Source organism: Haliotis cracherodii, unplaced genomic scaffold, assembly GCF_022045235.1.
Source record: "Haliotis cracherodii isolate W230 unplaced genomic scaffold, xgHalCrac1.p SCAF_1, whole genome shotgun sequence".
NCBI classification, from domain to species: Eukaryota; Metazoa; Mollusca; class Gastropoda; order Lepetellida; family Haliotidae; genus Haliotis; species Haliotis cracherodii.
In genome coordinates this window covers 24210962-24232019 of record NW_027266264.1, presented here as the reverse complement: position 1 = coordinate 24232019, position 21058 = coordinate 24210962, and the positions used below count along the sequence as shown (strand labels likewise).

The window sequence follows — 21058 nt, the reverse complement described above, 5'->3', positions numbered from 1 at the left end:
AGGCTTGTTTCATGTCTCAAGATCAGAATATTATGAATTTAAGAAATAGGTATGGGAGTATGTGTGATTATGGTGAGAAGAAAGCAATGTCATGACCTACCTATGGTGCTTGTCCCTCGCCAGGCCTGGGTGGTAGCGGGCGCCCCTACTCAGCAGCCCCCGGTGCAGAAGCCAAGTACAGAGCTGGACTTATCTCACCTGCCAATGGTCTGTTTGGGAACTCCACTTTGTTCCAGAATCGTAATTTTGCATCTCGAAGGTAAGTCAATTTTAAAACTGTCCCTTCCAGCAATGCGGTCTTTAGGGGCCTAGGTAAAGGACGTCTTTGGTTATGCCCTTTCAGAGGTAGATAGGCACCATGAAATAATCAAATTTGCTCTTGGGGCTAATGGTTTATGTAAAGTAACTTCAGAAAAGTTTCACTAGCTGAAGGATTAATGGAGATGTCACTACTGAAAGCAGTGTTTTTTCATGGGTAAAGGGTTACTTGACCCCAAGGTTTGATGTCTGAGGTTCCGGACATAGTAACACGACCTCCCTGATTGTCCTGGTATTATTACAACAGTGGAGTTATTTTGAGACCTTCACTGTGGTACTATATAAGTGCTTTGTTTTTGGTGCATTTTCAGTGCTAGTTTGTCGAAGGAGGTGACAGGACGTAGCCGTCTGCTCGAGGACTTCCGTAACAACCGTATTCCAAATCTCCAACTGAAGGACCTCGTCAATCATGTGGTCGAGTTCTCTCAGGACCAACATGGTTCAAGGTCAGTACTCAATTCTTTTCTTCCATACAATTTTCCCCTTAATGGGACCAGAAAGGATGCTAGGTTGCTGTTTGACAGGGGCTTGTAAATATTAACTCTGGACCACACCATCCAGTGATCGATGTTAATTACAAGATACAGCACTGTTGGGGTACGATGACAAGTCACCGGGTCAAATGCAGGAGGTCACCTCTTACAGATTTCTGGGGACCTATCAGAGCTCCCAATAACTTTTAGAGCAATTGAGTTTTTACTCTAGGGTTTCTATTTTAATTGGGTTATTTCATTTGTCATTGGGTCACCAATATATTTTCACTCATCTATTCATCACTCTATTGGGGTTTTCCCCAAATTAGTGAACATTTTAAGATTTAAAAAAAAAGTGAAGTAATGTTTTAGATGCATATAACTGTTTTAAATATATAGGCTTCACTCGGAAAGTAAATTAGCTCATAATTGTGTATTTACGTGTGCTGTTTTTAAACATTCGAGTTTTTCTTTTAATGCACGTGTTTCTGTACGCAAGTTAATTGAAAGTAATTGGGGTTTGAATATTTTGGGGGTTATTTTACGCAAATATGCTGCTTATCCATAGCTCTGCATGTGGTATATATACGCTGTAACATGTATTATGACGAACACATACTTGGAGGATATGCTCATTATGATCAATCACTAGGGTGCGTTGTTAAACAACCCAACGAAACTAAAATATTCCTCAAAGCCCCTTTGTGCCTTGTTCGCTCACTCACTCAATTCACACAACCATGGCATTCATGACAACTGATGCCTTCTTTTCAGATTCATTCAACAGAAACTTGAGCGTGCCACTCATCAAGAAAAGGCGATGGTGTTTGGAGAGATTCTCACAGCAGCCTACAGTCTCATGACGGATGTCTTTGGAAATTATGTCATCCAAAAATTCTTCGAGTTTGGATCCTCCGATCAGAAGCAGACCCTAGCTCAGCGAGTACGAGGTCATGTATTGCCTCTTGCTCTACAGATGTACGGCTGTCGAGTTATCCAGAAAGCATTGGAATCCATACCAGCAGACATGCAGGTACTTACTTTGTCGACTGTAGCTGCAATAAACATACGACAAATATGCTACTCAAAAGACATTCGAGAAAACGCCAGAAACCTATGATTGTGGGTTCGAATCCCAGTTTGCCCCGATTATGTTTCTAGGTTTGTCAGCACCATACCCGTGCTCGTGGGTTTCACCGAAGTGGTAAACGTCTTAGACCAGCATCACTTCAGACTTTCCTCCCACATGAAGCTGACACGCCGTGATTTAACTGGAATAATGTTAAAAGCGGCGTTAATACCAACTCAATCACTCTTTTTGAGTAGTATTCTTGACAAAGGCAGATCAATATATTTTTAAATAATCAAATTTAGGAAATAATATACTATTCCTTTGTATAATATTTTTGGTTAGGATAGAAGTTGAACACTGTAGGAATATTATGTTTTAGAAATATTTCAATTCATGTGTGAAACACAACTGATCTTTAACCGTTGGGTATAGGAATAATTAGTGTGAGAGGATGGAGCTTGGTGTGCTATATTTCTAGTGATGTGTCATTGCCATGTCTGCTCTGTTTCAGGTTGAGATTGTGAAGGAGCTGGACGGACATGTGTTGAAGTGTGTGAAAGATCAAAATGGCAATCATGTAGTACAAAAGTGTATAGAGTGTGTAGACCCCAAACATCTTCAGTTCATCATTGATGCCTTCAAAGGCCAGGTGAGTCGATTACCCACTGTCGTATTGTTTAATGATGGCAAACTTCTGTGGAGAGCAGCTGCAGGTTTTAATCCACATGTCATTTGCTGTATTTTCCTAATAACCTCTATATGCAGCATTAGAAATTGGCACTAGTCCTTATCAAACTGACCAATAGTAAAGGTATCCTAAGGACTAGTAGAAATTGGCCCATTTTAAGGGTTTTGCTACTCATTATAAGGACCAGTGGACAAAAACTGTTAGTTTCTAACCCTGATATATAATATTATTGCCCTCTTCACCTTCAACTTTGTGGGGCAGTCGTGTAGTCTAGTGGTTAAAGTGTTCGCTCCTCACACCGAAGACCTGAATTCAATTCCCAACATGGGTACAATGTGTGAAGCCCATTTCTGGTGTCAACTGCAGTGATATTTCTGGAATATTGCTAAAAGTGGTGTAAATCCATCCTCATTCACTCACTCAATTATAAGCTTTGCTCATTTTGGAGGTAGCATGACAAGTATTTTGAGAAATCAGTTGTGATTGTCAGTACTTTTTTTAACGGGATTTTAACCGTTAGTTAAATCCTCTACTTGTTGAACCAAACCAGATCAGTTTTATGTCGTTCCAATTCAATCATAATCTTTGATACAGTCCCTCTGCATGAAGGTCTGACAACCCCTCCATAGATTCCATTGTTCAGATATGCCTGATTGCCTCAGTGATCTGTGATATTTTTCTATGGGGAGGGAAGACTAGCAGAACCAACATTGACACCCACAGTCCTGTGACTGTGGCTCTGTCTTTGTGGCAGACGGGAGCTGAGTGCCCTATTTGGGTGTGAGGTATATTCCCTTTCCACAATGTTGGAGAGAAAACCAGTCCCCTAAACTTGTTTGGGTGTGGGCTGACCTCTGCATATTCCATAGACTTCTCTGAGCCATAGTGGCCGTGACAGGGGAGACAAACCATGCAGAGAACAGAACTTCTGAAGTGCATTAGACAGTTTTCACTTTCCCTTCGTGTTCAGCTCACCTGAAGTGAAAGTCTGGGATCGCGTAGAGGAACACTGTCTGTTAGAAGTTGTTGTTTTTTCTATAGATGATGATACCAAAAGGTGTATGAGAATGAAAATGTTCATGAATTATCTCAGCAATGGCTTTTATGTAAAGTACTTTCAGAATTTAGATCTGAAGTTTTGACTGAAATAGGGCCCTGGTTCGCTTTAACTGGTTTAGAGGCTATACATGGATTGGAGGGGTCAGGATCAGTCATTTGGTTGATGACATCATTGAACATGTGGTGGTGTGGGACGTTGCACGTATCAGTCACTGGTTTGTCTGATCCAGATTTGATGGAAAGGCCACCATCATGTTGCATTAATATTGCAGAGTGTGGCGTTAAACAACAAGCAAGGCAAAATAAATGTGGCCACCGTGGCAGCCATATTGAAACATCAGGTTTTCCTGATACTCGGCCTTTTAAGCATGTATCTCTATCAAGTGGGATATACATAAGTGGTACACAGAATAGCAATATGCATATTTTTTGTCCTTTAACCTATTACCCTTCACATATGCTACATACCATAGTTGCCACAAAATGAAAAATTAAAATCTGATTATTTTTTTGTCATCCAACATTGACATCCGTAGTCCTGTGACTGTGGCTCTGTCTTTGTGGCAGACGGGAGCTGAGTGCCCTTTTTGGGTGTGAGGTATATTCCCTTTCCACAATGTTGGAGAGAAAACCAGTCCCCTAAACTTGTTTGGGTGTGGGCTGACCTCTGCATATTCCATAGACTTCTCTGAGCCATTGTGGCCGTGACAGGGGAGACAAACCATGCAGAGAACAGGACATCTTCTTTCCCTCTCTGTTCAGCTCACTGAAAGTATGTGTGCCCATGAACATCACCCGTCAGTCATAAATATTTGTTTTCAACATTGCCTCTAAAACCAAAAGATGTATGCAAATGAAGTATTTCATGGGTATTCTCAGAATTGTTATCTTAATTTACATATGGTCAATCGACCCGTGAAGATATTACGGGGTAGAATAGGTCTTCAGCAACCCATGCTTGTCGTAAAAGGTGACTAACGGGATCGGGTGGTCAGGCTCGCTGACTTAGTTGATGCATGTCATTGTATCCCAATTGCATGGATCGATGCTCATGATGTCAATCACTGGATTGTCTGGTCCAGACTTGATTATTTACAGATCACCATCACATAGCTGGAATATTGCTGAGTGCGGCTTTAAACAACCAACCAACCAACCAACCAACATATGGCCAACCCTGTGAGGATCTGGGTTGAATTTTTACCTCAGCTCACTATTATTTGTAAGAGGCGTCTACATGGATGGGTGTGGTCAGGCTCAGTGATTTGGTTGATAGGATGTTATTATACACTGAACATGATATTAATAACTGGTTTGACTGGTCCAGACTTGATTATTGACTGGCCACCAGAGCATTTCTGGGATATTTCTACTTTTGATATTAACAAACCAAAAAAAAGGTAAATAAATATGGTCGAAATGGCAGCCATATTGAAAACGTCAGGTTGGCCCATTCAGCATGGATCTCTTTCAAGTTGGATATGTTGTAAATGTGTAATATACACATTAACAAAATACAAAAATATTTGCCCGGTTAACTATCACCTTCACATATGCCACGTACCGAACATGTCACAAAACATATAATTTAAGTCTTTGCCAGAATTTTTATCTCATCTGACATTGACATCCATAGTCCTGTGACTGTGGCCCTGTCTTTGTGGCAGACGGGAGCTGAGTGCCCTATCAGGGTGTGAGGTATATTCCCTTTCCACAGTGTTGGAGAGAAAACCAGTCCCCTAAACTTGTTTGGGTGTGGGCTGACCTCTGCATATTCCATAGACTTCTCTGAGCCATTGTGGCCGTGACAGGGGAGACAAACCATGCAGAGAACAGGACATCTTCTTTCCCTCTCTGTTCAGCTCACTGAAAGTATGTGTGCCCATGAACATCACCCGTCAGTCATAAATGTTTGTTTTCAACATTTCCTCTAAAACCAAAAGATGTATGCAAATGAAGTATTTCATGGGTATTCTCAGAATTGTTATCTTAATTTACATATGGTCAATCGACCCGTGAAGATATTACGGGGTAGAATAGGTCTTCAGCAACCCATGCTTGTCGTAAAAGGTGACTAACGGGATCGGGTGGTCAGGCTCGCTGACTTAGTTGATGCATGTCATTGTATCCCAATTGCATGGATCGATGCTCATGATGTCAATCACTGGATTGTCTGGTCCAGACTTGATTATTTACAGATCACCATCACATAGCTGGAATATTGCTGAGTGCGGCTTTAAACAACCAACCAACCAACCAACCAACATATGGCCAACCCTGTGAGGATCTTGGTTGAATTTTTATCTCAGCTCACTATTATTTGTAAGAGGCGTCTACATGGATGGGTGTGGTCAGGCTCAGTGATTTGGTTGATAGGATGTCATTGTACACTGAGCATTATATTAATAACTGGTTTGACTGGTCCAGACTTGATTATTGACTGGCCACCAGAGCATTTCTGGGATATTTCTCCATGTGATGTTTACAAACCAAAAAAAAAAGGTAAATAAATATGGCCGCCGTGGAAGCCATATTGAAAATGCCAGATTTGCTGATTCATCATGTATATCTTTTAAGTTAGATATGTTGTAAATGTGTGGTATACAAATTAACAAGATACAAATAGTGTTGCCCTGTAAACTGTCACCTTCACATATGCCACGTACCGAACATGTCACAAAACATATAATTTAAGTCTTTGCCAGAATTTTTATCTCATCCGACATTGACATCCATAGTCCTGTGACTGTGGCCCTGTCTTTGTGGCAGACGGGAGCTGAGTGCCCTATCAGGGTGTGAGGTATATTCCCTTTCCACAATGTTGGAGAGAAAACCAGTCCCCTAAACTTGTTTGGGTGTGGGCTGACCTCTGCATATTCCATAGACTTCTCTGAGCCATTGTGGCCGTGACAGGGGAGACAAACCATGCAGAGAACAGGACATCTTCTTTCCCTCTCTGTTCAGCTCACTGAAAGTATGTGTGCCCATGAACATCACCCGTCAGTCATAAATGTTTGTTTTCAACATTTCCTCTAAAACCAAAAGATGTATGCAAATGAAGTATTTCATGGGTATTCTCAGAATTGTTATCTTAATTTACATATGGTCAATCGACCCGTGAAGATATTACGGGGTAGAATAGGTCTTCAGCAACCCATGCTTGTCGTAAAAGGTGACTAACGGGATCGGGTGGTCAGGCTCGCTGACTTGGTTGATGCATGTCATTGTATCCCAATTGCATGGATCGATGCTCATGATGTCAATCACTGGATTGTCTGGTCCAGACTTGATTATTTACAGATCACCATCACATAGCTGGAATATTGCTGAGTGCGGCTTTAAACAACCAACCAACCAACCAACATATGGCCAACCCTGTGAGGATCTGGGTTGAATTTTTACCTCAGCTCACTATTATTTGTAAGAGGCGTCTACATGGATGGGTGTGGTCAGGCTCAGTGATTTGGTTGATAGGATGTTATTATACACTGAACATGATATTAATAACTGGTTTGACTGGTCCAGACTTGATTATTGACTGGCCACCAGAGCATTTCTGGGATATTTCTACTTTTGATATTAACAAACCAAAAAAAAGGTAAATAAATATGGTCGAAATGGCAGCCATATTGAAAACGTCAGGTTGGCCCATTCAGCATGGATCTCTTTCAAGTTGGATATGTTGTAAATGTGTAATATACACATTAACAAAATACAAAAATATTTGCCCGGTTAACTATCACCTTCACATATGCCACGTACCGAACATGTCACAAAACATATAATTTAAGTCTTTGCCAGAATTTTTATCTCATCCGACATTGACATCCATAGTCCTGTGACTGTGGCCCTGTCTTTGTGGCAGACGGGAGCTGAGTGCCCTATCAGGGTGTGAGGTATATTCCCTTTCCACAATGTTGGAGAGAAAACCAGTCCCCTAAACTTGTTTGGGTGTGGGCTGACCTCTGCATATTCCATAGACTTCTCTGAGCCATTGTGGCCGTGACAGGGGAGACAAACCATGCAGAGAACAGGACATCTTCTTTCCCTCTCTGTTCAGCTCACTGAAAGTATGTGTGCCCATGAACACCACCCGTCAGTCATAAATATTTGTTTTCAACATTGCCTCTAAAACCAAAAGGTGTATGCAAATGAAGTATTTCATGGGTATTCTCAGAATTGTTATCTTGATTTACATATGGCCAACCCCGTGAGGATCTGGGTTGAATTTTAACTCAGCTCACTATTATTTGTAAGAGATGTCTACGTGGATGGGTGTGGTCAGGCTCAGTGATTCGTTTGATAGGATGTCATTGTACACTGAACATGATATTAATAACTGGATTGTCTGGTCCAGACTGGCCACCAGAGCATTTCTGGGATATTTCTACATGTGATGTTTACAAACCATAAAAAGGTAAATAAACATGGCCGCCATGGCAGCCATATTGAAAATGCCAGATTTGCTGATTTATCATGTGTATCTTTTAAGTTAGATATGTTGTAAATGTGTGGTATACAAATTAACAAAATACAAATAGTTTTGCCCTGTTAGCTATCACCTTCACATATGCCACGTACCAAACATGTCAAAACATATAACTAAGGTCTTCATGAATTTGTATATCATCCGACATTGACATCCATAGTCCTGTGACTGTGGCTCTGTCTTTGTGGCAGACGGGAGCTGAGTACCCTTTTTGGGTGTGAGGTATATTCCCTTTCCACAATGTTGGAGAGAAAACCAGTCCCCCAAACTTGTTTGGGTGTGGGCTGACCTCTGCATATTCCATAGACTTCTCTGAGCCATTGTGGCCGTGACAGGGGAGACAAACCATGCAGAGAACAGAACTTCTGAAGTGCATTAGACACTTTTCACTTTCCCCTGTGTTCAGCTGCCCTGAACTGAAAGTCTGTGGCCCCAAACAAACAAAACAAAAGGATAAATAGAGGTTATCAGGCAAGTGTGTTTGGGGATGGTAAATATCCTGCATTAGGAATAAACATTGCATGCCACCATGGCAATCATATTGAAGCCATCAGGTTTGCATGTATCTTTCTAGTTGGATATGTTGTTAACATGTGCTATACGGAATAACAAGATACATATATTTTATCCCATTAACTATAACCTTGACATACCATACTTGTCAGAAGCGTTAGCTCATCATGCCGAAAACCTGGGTTCGATTCCCAACATGGGTACAATGTGTGAAGCCCTTTTCTGGTGTCCCCCGTGATATTGCTGGAAAATTGCTAAATGCGGCGTAAAACCATCTCACTCACTAACTCACTCATACTTGTCACAAAACATATAATTTAAGTCTTTGCCAGAATTTATTTGTTTGTCCAACATTGACATCCATAGTCCTGTGACTGTGGCTCTGTCTTTGTGGCAGACGGGAGCTGAGTGCCCTATCTGGGTGTGAGGTATATTCCCTTTCCACAATGTTGGAGAGAAAACCAGTCCCCTAAACTTGTTTGGGTGTGGGCTGACCTCTGCATATTCCATAGACTTCTCTGAGCCCTTGTGGCTGTGACAGGGGAGACAAACCATGCAGAGAACAGGACATCTTCTTTCCCTCTCTGTTCAGCTCACTGAAAGTATGTGTGCCCATGAACACCATACGTCAGTCATAAATGTTTGTTTTCAACATTTCCTCTAAAACCAAAAGATGTATGCAAATGAAGTTTTTCATGGGTGCTCTCAGAATTGTTATCTTGATTTACATATGGCCAACCCCGTGAGGATCTTGGTTGAAATTTTACCTCAGCTCACTATTATTTGTAAGAGATGTCTACGTGGATGGGTGTGGTCAGGCTCAGTGATTCGTTTGATAGGATGTCATTGTACACTGAACATGATATTAATAACTTGTTTGATTGGTCCAGACTTGATTATTGAATAGCCACCAAGGATTTCTGGGATATTTCTACATGTGATATTAACAAACCATAAATGAGGTAAATAAATATGGCCACCGTGGAAGCCATATTGAAAATGCCAGATTTGCTGATTCATCATGTATATCTTTTATGTTCAATATGTTGTAAATTAACAAGATACAAATAGTTTTGCCCTGTTACTATCACCTCCACATGTACCGAACATGTCACAAAACATATAATTTAAGTGTACCTGAATTTGTATATCATCCGACATTGACATCCACAGTCTTGTGACTGTGGCTCTGTCTTTGTGGCAGACGGGAGCTGAGTGCCCTATTTGGATGTGAGGTATATTCCCTTTCCACAGTGTTGGAGAGAAAACCAGTCCCCTAAACTTGTTTGGGTGTGGGCTGACCTCTGCATATTCCATAGACTTCTCTGAGCCATTGTGGCCGTGACAGGGGAGACAAACCATGCAGAGAACAAAACTTATAAGTTGTACATGAATGACAAAGTAGATGCAATTTATGGATAAAAACTTCTTTATTTACTGTTAGTTGTTATCCATCAATTGTCTACTTTGTCATCCGTCAACTTCTTTGTAATGCTTATCAAACAATTTAATGTACATGAATGTTTCTCGTGTAAGTGATTTGCAGCAAAAGGTGATATTTTGTTTGACATCCTTTGTTCCTTTCTCCTCCTCCCAGGTTTTCACACTGTCAACCCACCCCTACGGCTGCCGTGTCATCCAGCGAATCCTGGAACACTGCATGCCTGAACAAACAATGCCGATCCTTGAAGAGCTGCATGAACACACCGAGCGTCTAGTGCAAGACCAGTACGGCAACTACGTCATTCAGCATGTTCTGGAACATGGCCGCCCAGAGGATAAGAGCAAGATTGTAACCATGATCAGAGGCAAAGTCTTGCTTCTCAGTCAACACAAATTTGCCAGGTATGGGTTCCTAGATCAAAGATTTAAAGCATTCAAGGGTTCCTAGATGATAGAAGTAAAGCATTCCAGGGTTTCCTACTTGAAGGAAGTAAAGCATTCAAGGGTTTCCTAAACAATAGAAGTAAAGCATTGAAGGGCTTCCTGTTGAAGGAAGTAAAGCATTCAAGGGTTTCCTAGACAATAGAAGTAAATCAATCAAGGGTTTCCTAGTTGGAAGGAAGTGAAGAATTCAAGGGTTTCCTAGACAATAGAAGTAAATCAATCAAGGGTTTCCTAGTTGAAGGAAGTAAAGCATCTAAGGGTTTCCTAGACAAAAGAAAAGCATTGAAGCGGTGCTTGATATTCAGAGTTTCATCTTTTATTTTATTTTCAAGAATGTGTGATGGAAATAGACTGACTTTTAAACTCTATGCAAGTTGATCTTTGATCTTTTCTCATAAATATTTAATATGTAGTTGACACCCTTGTTCAAATTTTCAAACGAATTTCCAACACTGCCTTGGACCAATTGAAGGTTTGGCTGCATGATATGTACTACTCTAGAAAAAAGAACTTAAAGAACACCCGAGTCTTTCATATTACTACAGTTAACCTGTCATGGCATGACACATTTACTATAGTAATATGAGAGAATCAGGTGGTCCTCAACTTCTTTTGAGTAGCATGTGTCAAATCCATTCCATTGTTCTTCACAAAACTGTACTTGGAGCCATCATGGCTGACTCCAGCTACTGTTGGCTATTCCTCCCTTCCTCAGTCCAAGACAAGTGAAAATTCTTTGACAACATGCTGGTTGTTCCGTAGCATTTGTGATTGCCTTCAATTAATATTAGTTATCCTTCATTGGACGTAATAACGTCTTAGAAGTTTTATTTTTTAAGTGTGTGATGAAACGTTGTAGGTTTTAGTTCTGTCCATGTACTCAATAGCCTTAAATAAAAAGACACTATATAACCACCTGTGTTGCTCCAGTCTGGGCTAAAAGTGTTTAACTCAACGAGACTGTACTTGTATTTTGGCATTACTTTCAGTAGATTTTAGTCTCAGCATAAGGACTAGTACGGGCTGATCTTGCTAGACCAGAAGTCACTTTACTAGACTCGTTCTTTGTGTCTAAAGTCGCAGACTGTTACACTGTTACAAATATTAGTCTTACTGTTCGTACAGAACACAAAAAAACATTAAAAGATGGTACTTGTTGTTACCCTGTCTGGCGCTCAACATTAAGGGGCTAAAACAAGGACTGGTTGGCTCGGAGTCAGTATACTGTGTCTGAGTACGGTATTCATGTTAAACTGCGGCATGGTATCTCAGTGGGCTAGCACTATAAATCAGCTAGCACTATAAATCAGCATCAGTCCAGACTAGTAAAAGCAGCCACACAAACACACAGGTACAAGCACGTCACTATATAAGTGCAATAATCTTGGACACGACGTTAAACCCCATTTCACCTCACCTCATACAGAACAGTACACGTTTTAAGATGGTCTCCTCTTTGTTTCAGCAATGTTGTAGAGAAATGTGTGTCCCATTCATCCCGGCAAGAGAAGGCGTTTCTCATTGAAGAGGTCTGCTCTATAAATGATGGGTAGGTGTACCTTTAATTTACCATCCTTTAGTGAGTGAGGTAGGGTTTGACTCTTTTACCACCTCGGGTCGGATAACCAGCCATGACGTTATGAGTCCCCTAGACATCGCTGGCCGGTTATTCGTCCGGAAGAAATTCAGATAATTTACTTCAATAGCCACATTAAAATAACAGAAGTTTCATGAACCCAACTGTCGCATATATCAGCTGATCCACGAAGATCCAGGGTAGAATAGGTTCAACCCATGCTTGCCGTAAGAGGTGACTAACAAACAATATTATATATCAGTAATTTATTAAATCTTCCATTTTTCACAATGTCTGAAAATATGTATTTCATTTTAATTTATCGAAAGATATAAAATTATGAAGTATTTCCCACAAGGTTGTTGATGAAGTATTTCCCACAAGGTTGTTGATGCAATTTCTCTGGAACAAATGCTTTGACAATCGGTCCATATCGAACGCATCAAAAAATTATATAAAGTAATGGATGAGATAAACCAAAATATTTCCATCTTTTTGTGTGATCATGTAATGTAACTCAAAAAACATCTTGGCCTTGGTAGCCTCAATTGTTTGTCTCAGACATGCTGTTTAATGCCAAAATAGATGCATGTGAAATCTCGGCCTCTGGTCGCAGCATATTCCGAAATTTCCACTAAGTTTCATGTTTTGAACACTATCGCAATTTCCTTCTCTAAATCTTAAGAATAATGCGACATTATAAATTTGATTGTCTGCCTTATATCAAATGCTTGATTTCGACCAGTCAAGGTCCTCATGGTTAATTCTAGCAAAAAGCATCATTGGATGCCAATTTCTATCCAATAAGATCCCATGTTACAACAACAAGAATACTCCTGGTGAGGTTACTGTAATGTTATTAATGTTCAGAGCTTTCGGGTGATATTAAAAATCAAACATACAAAGCTTCGAAAATGGAAGTATTTGCCAGCATAAAGACGCTATTATCGGGAAATAGGTAAGTCAGTTTAAGTGGATGTTATGAAATCTTAAATGTCACAAATCACCAAAATTATCACTTCCTTGATGCTTCATGTGGATGTTATGAATGTGTTAGCTTACATTTTTATTAAAACAAAATTTATTAAGTTATAGATACATTACATGTATTTTATTTGTGTAATAAACAAAGCTTTTGTATTTATGAACTGTAGGATTAGACCTTTCAATTTGTGTATGACCTGTAGAAGCAAATATGCTTTACAAGCTGATATTTTCCTTGATAAACGTAGGCTTCATCTATCACCCTGTAGTCTCGGGGGAACTCAGTGTGATAGCACTTAAAGCTTCTGGTTGGCATGTTGAAAGGGTAAATAACACATTTGTGTGCTTCAGCCATGCAGCAACTGTTTTAATAGTGCTTGGAAATCAGTTTTAAGTCTCTGCTAATCAAAACTTAGATTATTGACGCAAGTAAGGTGAGGATGACAAAGCAAGCAATAACCAACATTGACATCCGTGGTCCTGTGACTGTGGCTCTGTCTTTGTGGCAGACGGGAGCTGAGTGCCCTATCTGGGTGTGAGGTATATTCCCTTTCCACAATGTTGGAGAGAAAACCAGTCCCCTAAACTTGTTTGGGTGTGGGCTGACCTCTGCATATTCCATAGACTTCTCTGAGCCATTGTGGCCGTGACAGGGGAGACAAACCATGCAGAGAACAGAACTTGTAAGTTGTTAATGTGGTAAATGATTTTTAGCGAAACGGAGATCGACATGCATGTTTCCTTCTCATCAGAACTGAAAAAGTATGGTAGAATGTTTATCCTTCCTTACTTTTTTATGAATAGCCCCAACAAAATGTTACGTGGTTGTGTTGGCACTGTCTTTCGTTTGCAGAAAATGTTACATCTTCAACACTGTTTTCATGCTATTTAACTATACTTGACGAATTCAACGGTTGGACTACCTACATGGTTTCCAGGCTAGAATGTCTCACTAATAGGTATGGTCATAGGAGTCGACCAAATGGATCAGGTGGGCAGGTTTGTCGACTTGTTTGATTGTGTGTCATCGTACTCCGATGTTGTGGATTGTTGCTAAACAATATGATAACTTATTTGTCTGGCCCAGACTCGATGTACAGGCTCTCATATCCGAAGAGTGTCTAAAATGTGACTTTTCTTTCCAGTGCGCTGTACACAATGATGAAGGATCAGTTCGCCAACTATGTTGTGCAGAAGATGATCGATGTGGCAGAACCACCACAGCGCAAGATACTCATGCACAAGATCCGTCCTCACATTGGAACCTTGCGCAAATACACGTATGGCAAGCATATTCTTGCCAAACTAGAAAAGTTCTTCCTGAAAAACAACTCTGACCTGGGACCCATTGGAATGCCCCCAAATGGAGCACTTCCATGAAGAGCATTACTTTTTGTGTCTGAAGAGTAAAATAGTTTATACTACTGGGATCCAAAAGCAGACCCTGTTTTATCAACTGCGAAACAGTTCAGTATTGGATATTTCTACAGAGATAGAAATAAGATTGCGGTTGCGATAACAAAACCACCCCTAATGTCCGTTTCCCAGTGTATACTAATGTTACTCTTCCGGCTAATCCTTTTTTGAAATCCGTTTCTCGGAAATGAGATTCGGTAGAAGATTTTATTTTTGCTTTCACCTTTCTCAAATTTGTTTTCGCATCAATTTTGCTGACTTTATTGGTCGAGCGAGAATCAAACGCCCAGTTTGCAAGTCCAAAGGAGATGCTCATTCACATGCCAGGTTTACAATAGTAGTTTGTACTAATGTGGTATTTTACTTGTTTACACAGTTTGGGAGGTCTAGTTAGGGGTTTTCTCTTTGCTTTTTCTTAACCATCCATAGGTAGATTTTGTGACAGTATCTATATAATCCATTTTATTCTTGTTGTCGCTTGTGTGACTAGTGCCTTTGTGGGTTTGTTGATCGGGCAAAGGATAGTAATTGCATGTCTGGCTCAAACTGTAGAAAGCTGCTTAGCAGGTTCTTGCATCATTAGGAATCACTTTGAGGGAGTTAACGTTGAAATTGACTTAAGGACGGAATTTACAGTTGAAATTGTTTGATTTTTAGTAATTGATATACCAGGTGGAGGTGATCAGTCCCTTTTTGGAGAGAGGTGCTTTGACCAATTATCAGGTGACACAGGTTGACAATTTGACTCCTGATCTTCGTATGGTATTAAGTCTGTTGATGCGAGGGCCCATTTGGAACCTTGGCAACACCCATAAGGTTACTGCACCTGCTATTCTTTATTGAATGTTGTTGTGAATGTTGTACATTTATCAGTGATTTTTTTTTTCCATTTTTTTTTTCTTCTTCTCAATGAAGATAGGCAATGGGCCAAAGTGAGTAGGAAGGTGGAGAATTGAGCCAGTTCACAATTGTTGACCTAGCAGTTACACAGGATATTGCTAAAGTTACCTCTTAAACTATCTTTGTAAGAGTATATATCATATGTGAAGTTAGCAGTTGATATTTGAGAATTCTAGAATAAGGATTTCTAGCACTAGCTATGTTCTGTCATTATGCACAGCTTGTTGATGTGAATACTTATAAAGTGACATTCTGTTGGCTTCCAAACTGGATAACTTGTCTGAATGGTAAGGTTAAAGCTCTGCTTCACTTCATTCTGCAGAATAGATAGGTGAAAGTCTCAAAATAGTTGATTTGTACATTGCAACCCGGTTCAACCAAAGATCTTGATTTATTTGAATAAAGACAAACTACTTAGATCCTTTAGTTCCTCTGCCAATATGTATATAGAAAGATATAATAATCCGCCAGTGGAGACAGGGCAGGTGGTGAACTGAGTCAGCTTGGTGATCAGCCCAACCAACCATAGCTCATAAGCAGCCGTCATAATGTCAGTAGGAATGTCATCCATACTCCATGAAAAGGACTTTTCCCCCCAAGTACTTAACTCTCTTAAAGAAGTACTTATTTCTGTCAGTATAAGAATGTAATCTCGTTTTTCATTGGTCAGCATACACCAAAGTTCCTATATTGTCCTGGTACGCCTCTGTGTAGATTAGACATAACCATGTTCTCGTAAATCGGGAAAAATAATCAGCAAGATTTCAATACAGTAAAACGAGATATATTGTGATTGACTTAGGCATGGAGTATGGATCTTCTTCCTTAGAAATTGTCCGAGTGATCTTGTAATCTAAACTTAACAAAGGCTGTTGCACTGGAATAATATTGTGTGGATGTGTCAGAATTAGATAAGTCTTTATTGAAATTATTAGTTTCTCAGAGCCAGTGAAGAGAGATATTACAGGTCACTGAATATTCTTCTTGTAACTCATCAGGTAGTTCTCTATTTCTGTCGGTTTGGGAAATTTTCATGCCAAAGTTTGCCACATCCATCCACCTGTGACTGACAACAGGAATCAAAAAAGCATTTTGTGTTGGAATCAAATAATAACTACAGGCAACTGTTGAATATTTTGTATCTATTTCAAAAAGGATTCATTGTATATAACATTGTCAAACGACTTGAAACTCATTTGTACAATCTAGCATTTTCTCCAAAAGATCTGGTTTGTAAAAAAAATATCTTTGAATGTTGTCTCCGAAAATCTGATTTTCATGAGTTTAAAGGAGGACTGTAATATATATTTAGATGTGTAAAACTATAGTGTTCAAACCATAACATTGTACAATAGCGTTTACATTCTGGTGATGTATGTTAAGATGAGATCATTAACATCTCCAACATAAACTTGTACAAATCTCACAAGTTCCATTTCAAACATGCGATCTGTCTCGCTTTGTAAATTTTTACATATAAAACCTTACATACAGTGTAAAGAAAGAGGAATTTTGACAATGTACTTCATTTTCTGCATCAACTTGTTTTCCCATCTATATTTTGTTTGTCAATCAACTAGTGATAGTTCTAGATATCAAAGTATCTGGTATTGAATTAGAAAAGTGATGAAATTAGTGCTGCAAGATATTTTTGCAGGGCCAAGAAATTGTAAAAGAATTGGTTCTCAGGCAGTGGTTGTTTAATACTGGTAACCATGGGGATAATTTCCCAACTATCCTAAGTGAGTTGTCCTGAACCCAGAAATATAGATCTTAAATTTTGTCTGTTTGCTTACACTCAATGCCTGAGAACCAAACGTATGAATTTACTTAGTAAGTCCTGTCTGTTCAAGTTATAAGGGTACATACAGTACATTTCTTGTACAAAACTTCTGATGCTGTTGATGCACATACGTGGCTAGTTCCCTGTCAATTCAACTAGACTGTCATCCTGCCTCGAACCCATCTCTCATACTGAAGGTCTGAAGACAATATTGTTAGGTTGGTACGTTTTGGCATTCAAGTGGACAAAGAGACCAATTTCAACCATCAATATCAGAGATGGGTTCTTTCAGGACTTGCGTATATTAAACAAACTTGTTCATCACTGCCTATGCAACTGCTTGTACAGCTGTCGCCAGAAACTTAAGGTTGTACCAACCAACCTTCCAGTTGTAAAGTGTAAATAGAGACAGAACAGTGTATAGAAAGATTTGTATAAAATCATGGTGGCCAATTCATTGTATGTAAATTTCTCCCATCTAACCTGCGTGTATGCCACACACTCTCCTTGTAAGCTACCCACCTTTTTGTAAAGAGATATTCAAGTATTTTGTAATGGTTATGTTCATAAAATCACTTTTGTAACATTATGTGCATAGGAATTCAATGGCCTTAATTTTCTATCAGCTTGTACAAATGTAAAGAAGCCGGTGTAACCGCTGTGTAAAGATACAAACCATACTGGTGCTATATATAGAGGATAAGATTAAAACCTATTAGATTTGAAACGTCAAATAATCTTGTACAGAGGGACTCGTCTGAACGAGGGAAGTATCACTATGTAAATTTGGAGCTCCACCATCCTTTGTGAATATGGCACATTTCTCAATGAAACTCTGATAGTCCATCCTGATCAGCTACTAGACTGGACCTGCCGACCCAACATTCAAATCTCACTGCAGGGGAGATAACTGCTTCCTACTTTTCATTTTGTGTTGCGTACAGTCGAAAGCTGCACAAGTTGTTACCCACTGGAATAGTTCAGGGTCTCGATTAACAACATTCCAATGTATGCTATTTCAATATCCTGTGCCTATACTGGAAGAAAGTTTCTGTCACAGCATGGTTAGAATCCCCTGCAGTGATATTGGGTTGAGTCGTCAACCAGTCAATGTCGGTAATCAGGTTTTGCCCTTGAAAGGTGTATGACTGACTGTTGCTGGTAACCAGTGCCCCAAGTTTGCGGGACAGGAGGCATAGGTGTATATTATTATGTTGCATTTAATAACGTTGTCTGTGTTTATCATATAATCCTATTGTAATATTTCATATATATTTCCCATTTTTTTGCACTCATCTGTAGTTAGTATTGTAATATTTTTGTGAAATTTGTCAATAGTCGGCCAAATGAAATAAACAGCAGCAGGTGTACATTATTACTCTCTCGTGTAGATTGACATGTGTACAAATGTACATTTTGTAAATCGGATTTGCTATCTGACAGTTTTATATATTAATATGTACAGAGATCACTTTCGTTATTAAAACCCAGGAAACATTTCGCATCATTTGTACAAATGTCACTAACTATCACCAATGAATTTGAGTATTTTCAAATTTTATTCTAGTTGTGCTAAGTTTGCACTAAAATTGGGACCTGTTATTTTCAGCTGTTCAAAACCATTGGTAACATTGAATACATTTCTCAGTATTTTGTGCATGTTGTTTTCTTATCATAGACAGAATGTCTTGCAAGTTAGCATTTTGGGTTGTAACATATCTTCAAAGACTTCATATCCCTTTCTCCTCTGTTTTATAAGTTCTTGTGGAAAGGGCTTTTTGTACTGGAGTTTCAGTGGCATGGTTTCACACTTTCATCTTGGAAATATTTATCTAGTCACTGTGGAACTACTGTTAAATGGAAGAAATACCTGGCTTTGTCCTTTCTATTTAAAAATAATCCGATTGTTTGAATTTTACTTCCTAGTTTGTCCTGACTTCTTAAAGTCAGGAGAAATTCTATTGCCTATGGCTTGATGCTTGTGTGATATATATATATTTTAACCTCAGAATTGGATTTGAAGTGGTCTGATATTGTCCTGAAGGCACTTGACAGTTACTTTCTGACACATTTAATCAAGGATTTAACATTTTACCTTCTTACATATTTAATATGTCCATGCTTTGATGTTTTATTTGTCAACAGCACAGGGCCCAAATTGATATGCTGTAGAGGTGTTGGATAGACTTGATGTAGCATGCGGAAATGTTTTCCTTAACATTTTTTTTCAAATCCCTGGGGTAATGCTGTTTGTCTCAACCCCCTTACCATGAATGGTTCTTCCAACAAAGCAGGGGTATTTGGTAAGATAGTGCTATGTGTTTATCTAGATATTCTATTTGCCTTGAATTTTCCCCTTTGACTAGGTATGTGTTTGCCATTATTCCATATATCATTGTGTGCATGTATGTTTTGTAGATTGGAACAGAAAGATAAATCATACTTGTATATTGTTCAATGTGTATTGTAATGTAATTTAGCTTCTGTATATTTGTCCGATACAAATCATGTATATTTATCAGGTTTTTATTCCCTATTTAACAGTAACTGCTGTTTATCTTGTAAAAATGTATGAATCGTTTGGGGGAGTTCACATCTACATTGTGAGTCACGGGCCGAACCAGCTGTAAACAGTCAATTTCATCCATTGCATCATGTAGTCTTGCCAAACTCTACAACCCCACTGGTAGCTTTGGTAAATGTACATGCTGTATAAAGATTGTACAAGTGTAAGAAGCCGTGTTTTGCTATAGACAAATAAAGTTATCATATGATTGTGAACCTGACTTGTTGACTTGCGAATGACTTGCGAACACACCATGGATGTTGATGTATACCGGAGTGACTGGTGGTCAGTGGAACATTGATGTAAAGGCGGAAGACTGAAGATTATTGCAAGACAGCCAAGCAGACAATTGGAACTACTGCAGCTATGGACCTGTGAAAATTCGGGATAGAATAGGTCTTCAGCAACCCATGCTTGCTGTAAAAGGCGTTGGGTAGTCAGGCTGGCTGACTTAGTTGATGATGCATGTCATCGTATCCCAATTCATCTTCCCGACGCAAGAGAGTTAACTGACTATAAAAGTCCAGTTTCCACCCTTGCCGAACTAGGCTGGTGTTATGGAGTTACATATTGGCTGCACTAACGAGTCTATGCATAGTCCAATCGAAATCGAAATCCGGTTCGTAAACTGTTGTGCAGGTTTCGATCCATTGCAGTTTTTGCAAAGCAAGTGCACCGCCAACTCGTCAGCGGATATTCCAAATCTTTTCAGTTTTTTAATCAAGGTGCTCACGTAGTCTGATGCAATTCGCAATGTAAGATCCGTTTCATCACAATATAGATCTAGATTATCGATCAGATCGTTCTGACTGGGCGCCACCATATTGTGTGAAGCAAACGCAAGTGATACGAGAGGTTGAATCTAATTGGTCCATAGGAGAGGCTTAGAAGGGACATAACTGGTAATAGCCACTGGTGGCGCTACGGTCGAGCCCAGTAATTCCAGCCTGGTTCGGCTAGGGTTGAAACTGGTCTTTTAAAAGTCCGTTAACTCTCTTGCCTCGAGAAGATGATCCCAATTTCGTGCATCGATGCGCATGATATTAATCACTGGATTCTCTGGTCCAGACTCAATTATTTACAGACCGACGTCATATAGCTGGAATATTGCTGAGTGTGGCGTTAAACAACAAGCAAATAAATCTACTGCATCTGTTGCAGCAAAAGTAAGCAAATCGGGATTCCAAATTAAAATGTGCATTAAGTGTCCTACATGCGTGAAGTTGCTCGTTATATCAGTCCTGGTTGGTCTGGTTAGGGTGTAAGTCAATTGATTATGTTCAGGCTGCCGTCATATATCAAATAAACGTTAACTCCAGTCTGATTATCAGACG

The 21058-nt window shown here is 39.5% G+C and overlaps 1 protein-coding gene and 9 non-coding genes across 15 annotated transcripts in view; all 10 read left to right on the top strand.

Moving 5' to 3' along the window:
- The window catches only part of LOC139474805 (pumilio homolog 1-like), a 54621-nt gene extending 34682 nt beyond the window's left edge, over window positions 1-19939 (top strand). For all 6 annotated transcript variants that reach the window (XM_071257957.1, XM_071257968.1, XM_071257949.1 and 3 more), the window contains 7 exons: window positions 124-259; window positions 630-764; window positions 1566-1824; window positions 2375-2512; window positions 10210-10457; window positions 11965-12048; window positions 14205-19939. In XM_071257957.1, the coding sequence (XP_071114058.1) occupies window positions 124-259; window positions 630-764; window positions 1566-1824; window positions 2375-2512; window positions 10210-10457; window positions 11965-12048; window positions 14205-14439 (1235 nt within the window). In that variant the 3' untranslated portion in view covers window positions 14440-19939. The remainder of the gene's footprint in view (window positions 1-123; window positions 260-629; window positions 765-1565; window positions 1825-2374; window positions 2513-10209; window positions 10458-11964; window positions 12049-14204) is intronic.
- LOC139480040 (small nucleolar RNA SNORA73 family) lies at window positions 3256-3476 on the top strand. Its single transcript, XR_011654386.1, has one exon. It is a non-coding gene; the product is annotated as a small nucleolar RNA SNORA73 family (small nucleolar RNA).
- Window positions 4128-4348, top strand: LOC139480030 (small nucleolar RNA SNORA73 family). The gene has a single exon (XR_011654382.1). It is a non-coding gene; the product is annotated as a small nucleolar RNA SNORA73 family (small nucleolar RNA).
- LOC139480073 (small nucleolar RNA SNORA73 family) lies at window positions 5228-5448 on the top strand. The gene has a single exon (XR_011654391.1). It is a non-coding gene; the product is annotated as a small nucleolar RNA SNORA73 family (small nucleolar RNA).
- On the top strand, window positions 6330-6550 carry LOC139480066 (small nucleolar RNA SNORA73 family). The gene has a single exon (XR_011654390.1). It is a non-coding gene; the product is annotated as a small nucleolar RNA SNORA73 family (small nucleolar RNA).
- On the top strand, window positions 7426-7646 carry LOC139480060 (small nucleolar RNA SNORA73 family). The gene has a single exon (XR_011654389.1). It is a non-coding gene; the product is annotated as a small nucleolar RNA SNORA73 family (small nucleolar RNA).
- LOC139480045 (small nucleolar RNA SNORA73 family) lies at window positions 8241-8461 on the top strand. The gene has a single exon (XR_011654387.1). It is a non-coding gene; the product is annotated as a small nucleolar RNA SNORA73 family (small nucleolar RNA).
- Window positions 8960-9180, top strand: LOC139480052 (small nucleolar RNA SNORA73 family). The gene has a single exon (XR_011654388.1). It is a non-coding gene; the product is annotated as a small nucleolar RNA SNORA73 family (small nucleolar RNA).
- Window positions 9767-9987, top strand: LOC139480022 (small nucleolar RNA SNORA73 family). The gene has a single exon (XR_011654380.1). It is a non-coding gene; the product is annotated as a small nucleolar RNA SNORA73 family (small nucleolar RNA).
- On the top strand, window positions 13519-13739 carry LOC139480037 (small nucleolar RNA SNORA73 family). The gene has a single exon (XR_011654385.1). It is a non-coding gene; the product is annotated as a small nucleolar RNA SNORA73 family (small nucleolar RNA).
- Window positions 19940-21058: the final 1119 nt, after the last annotated feature.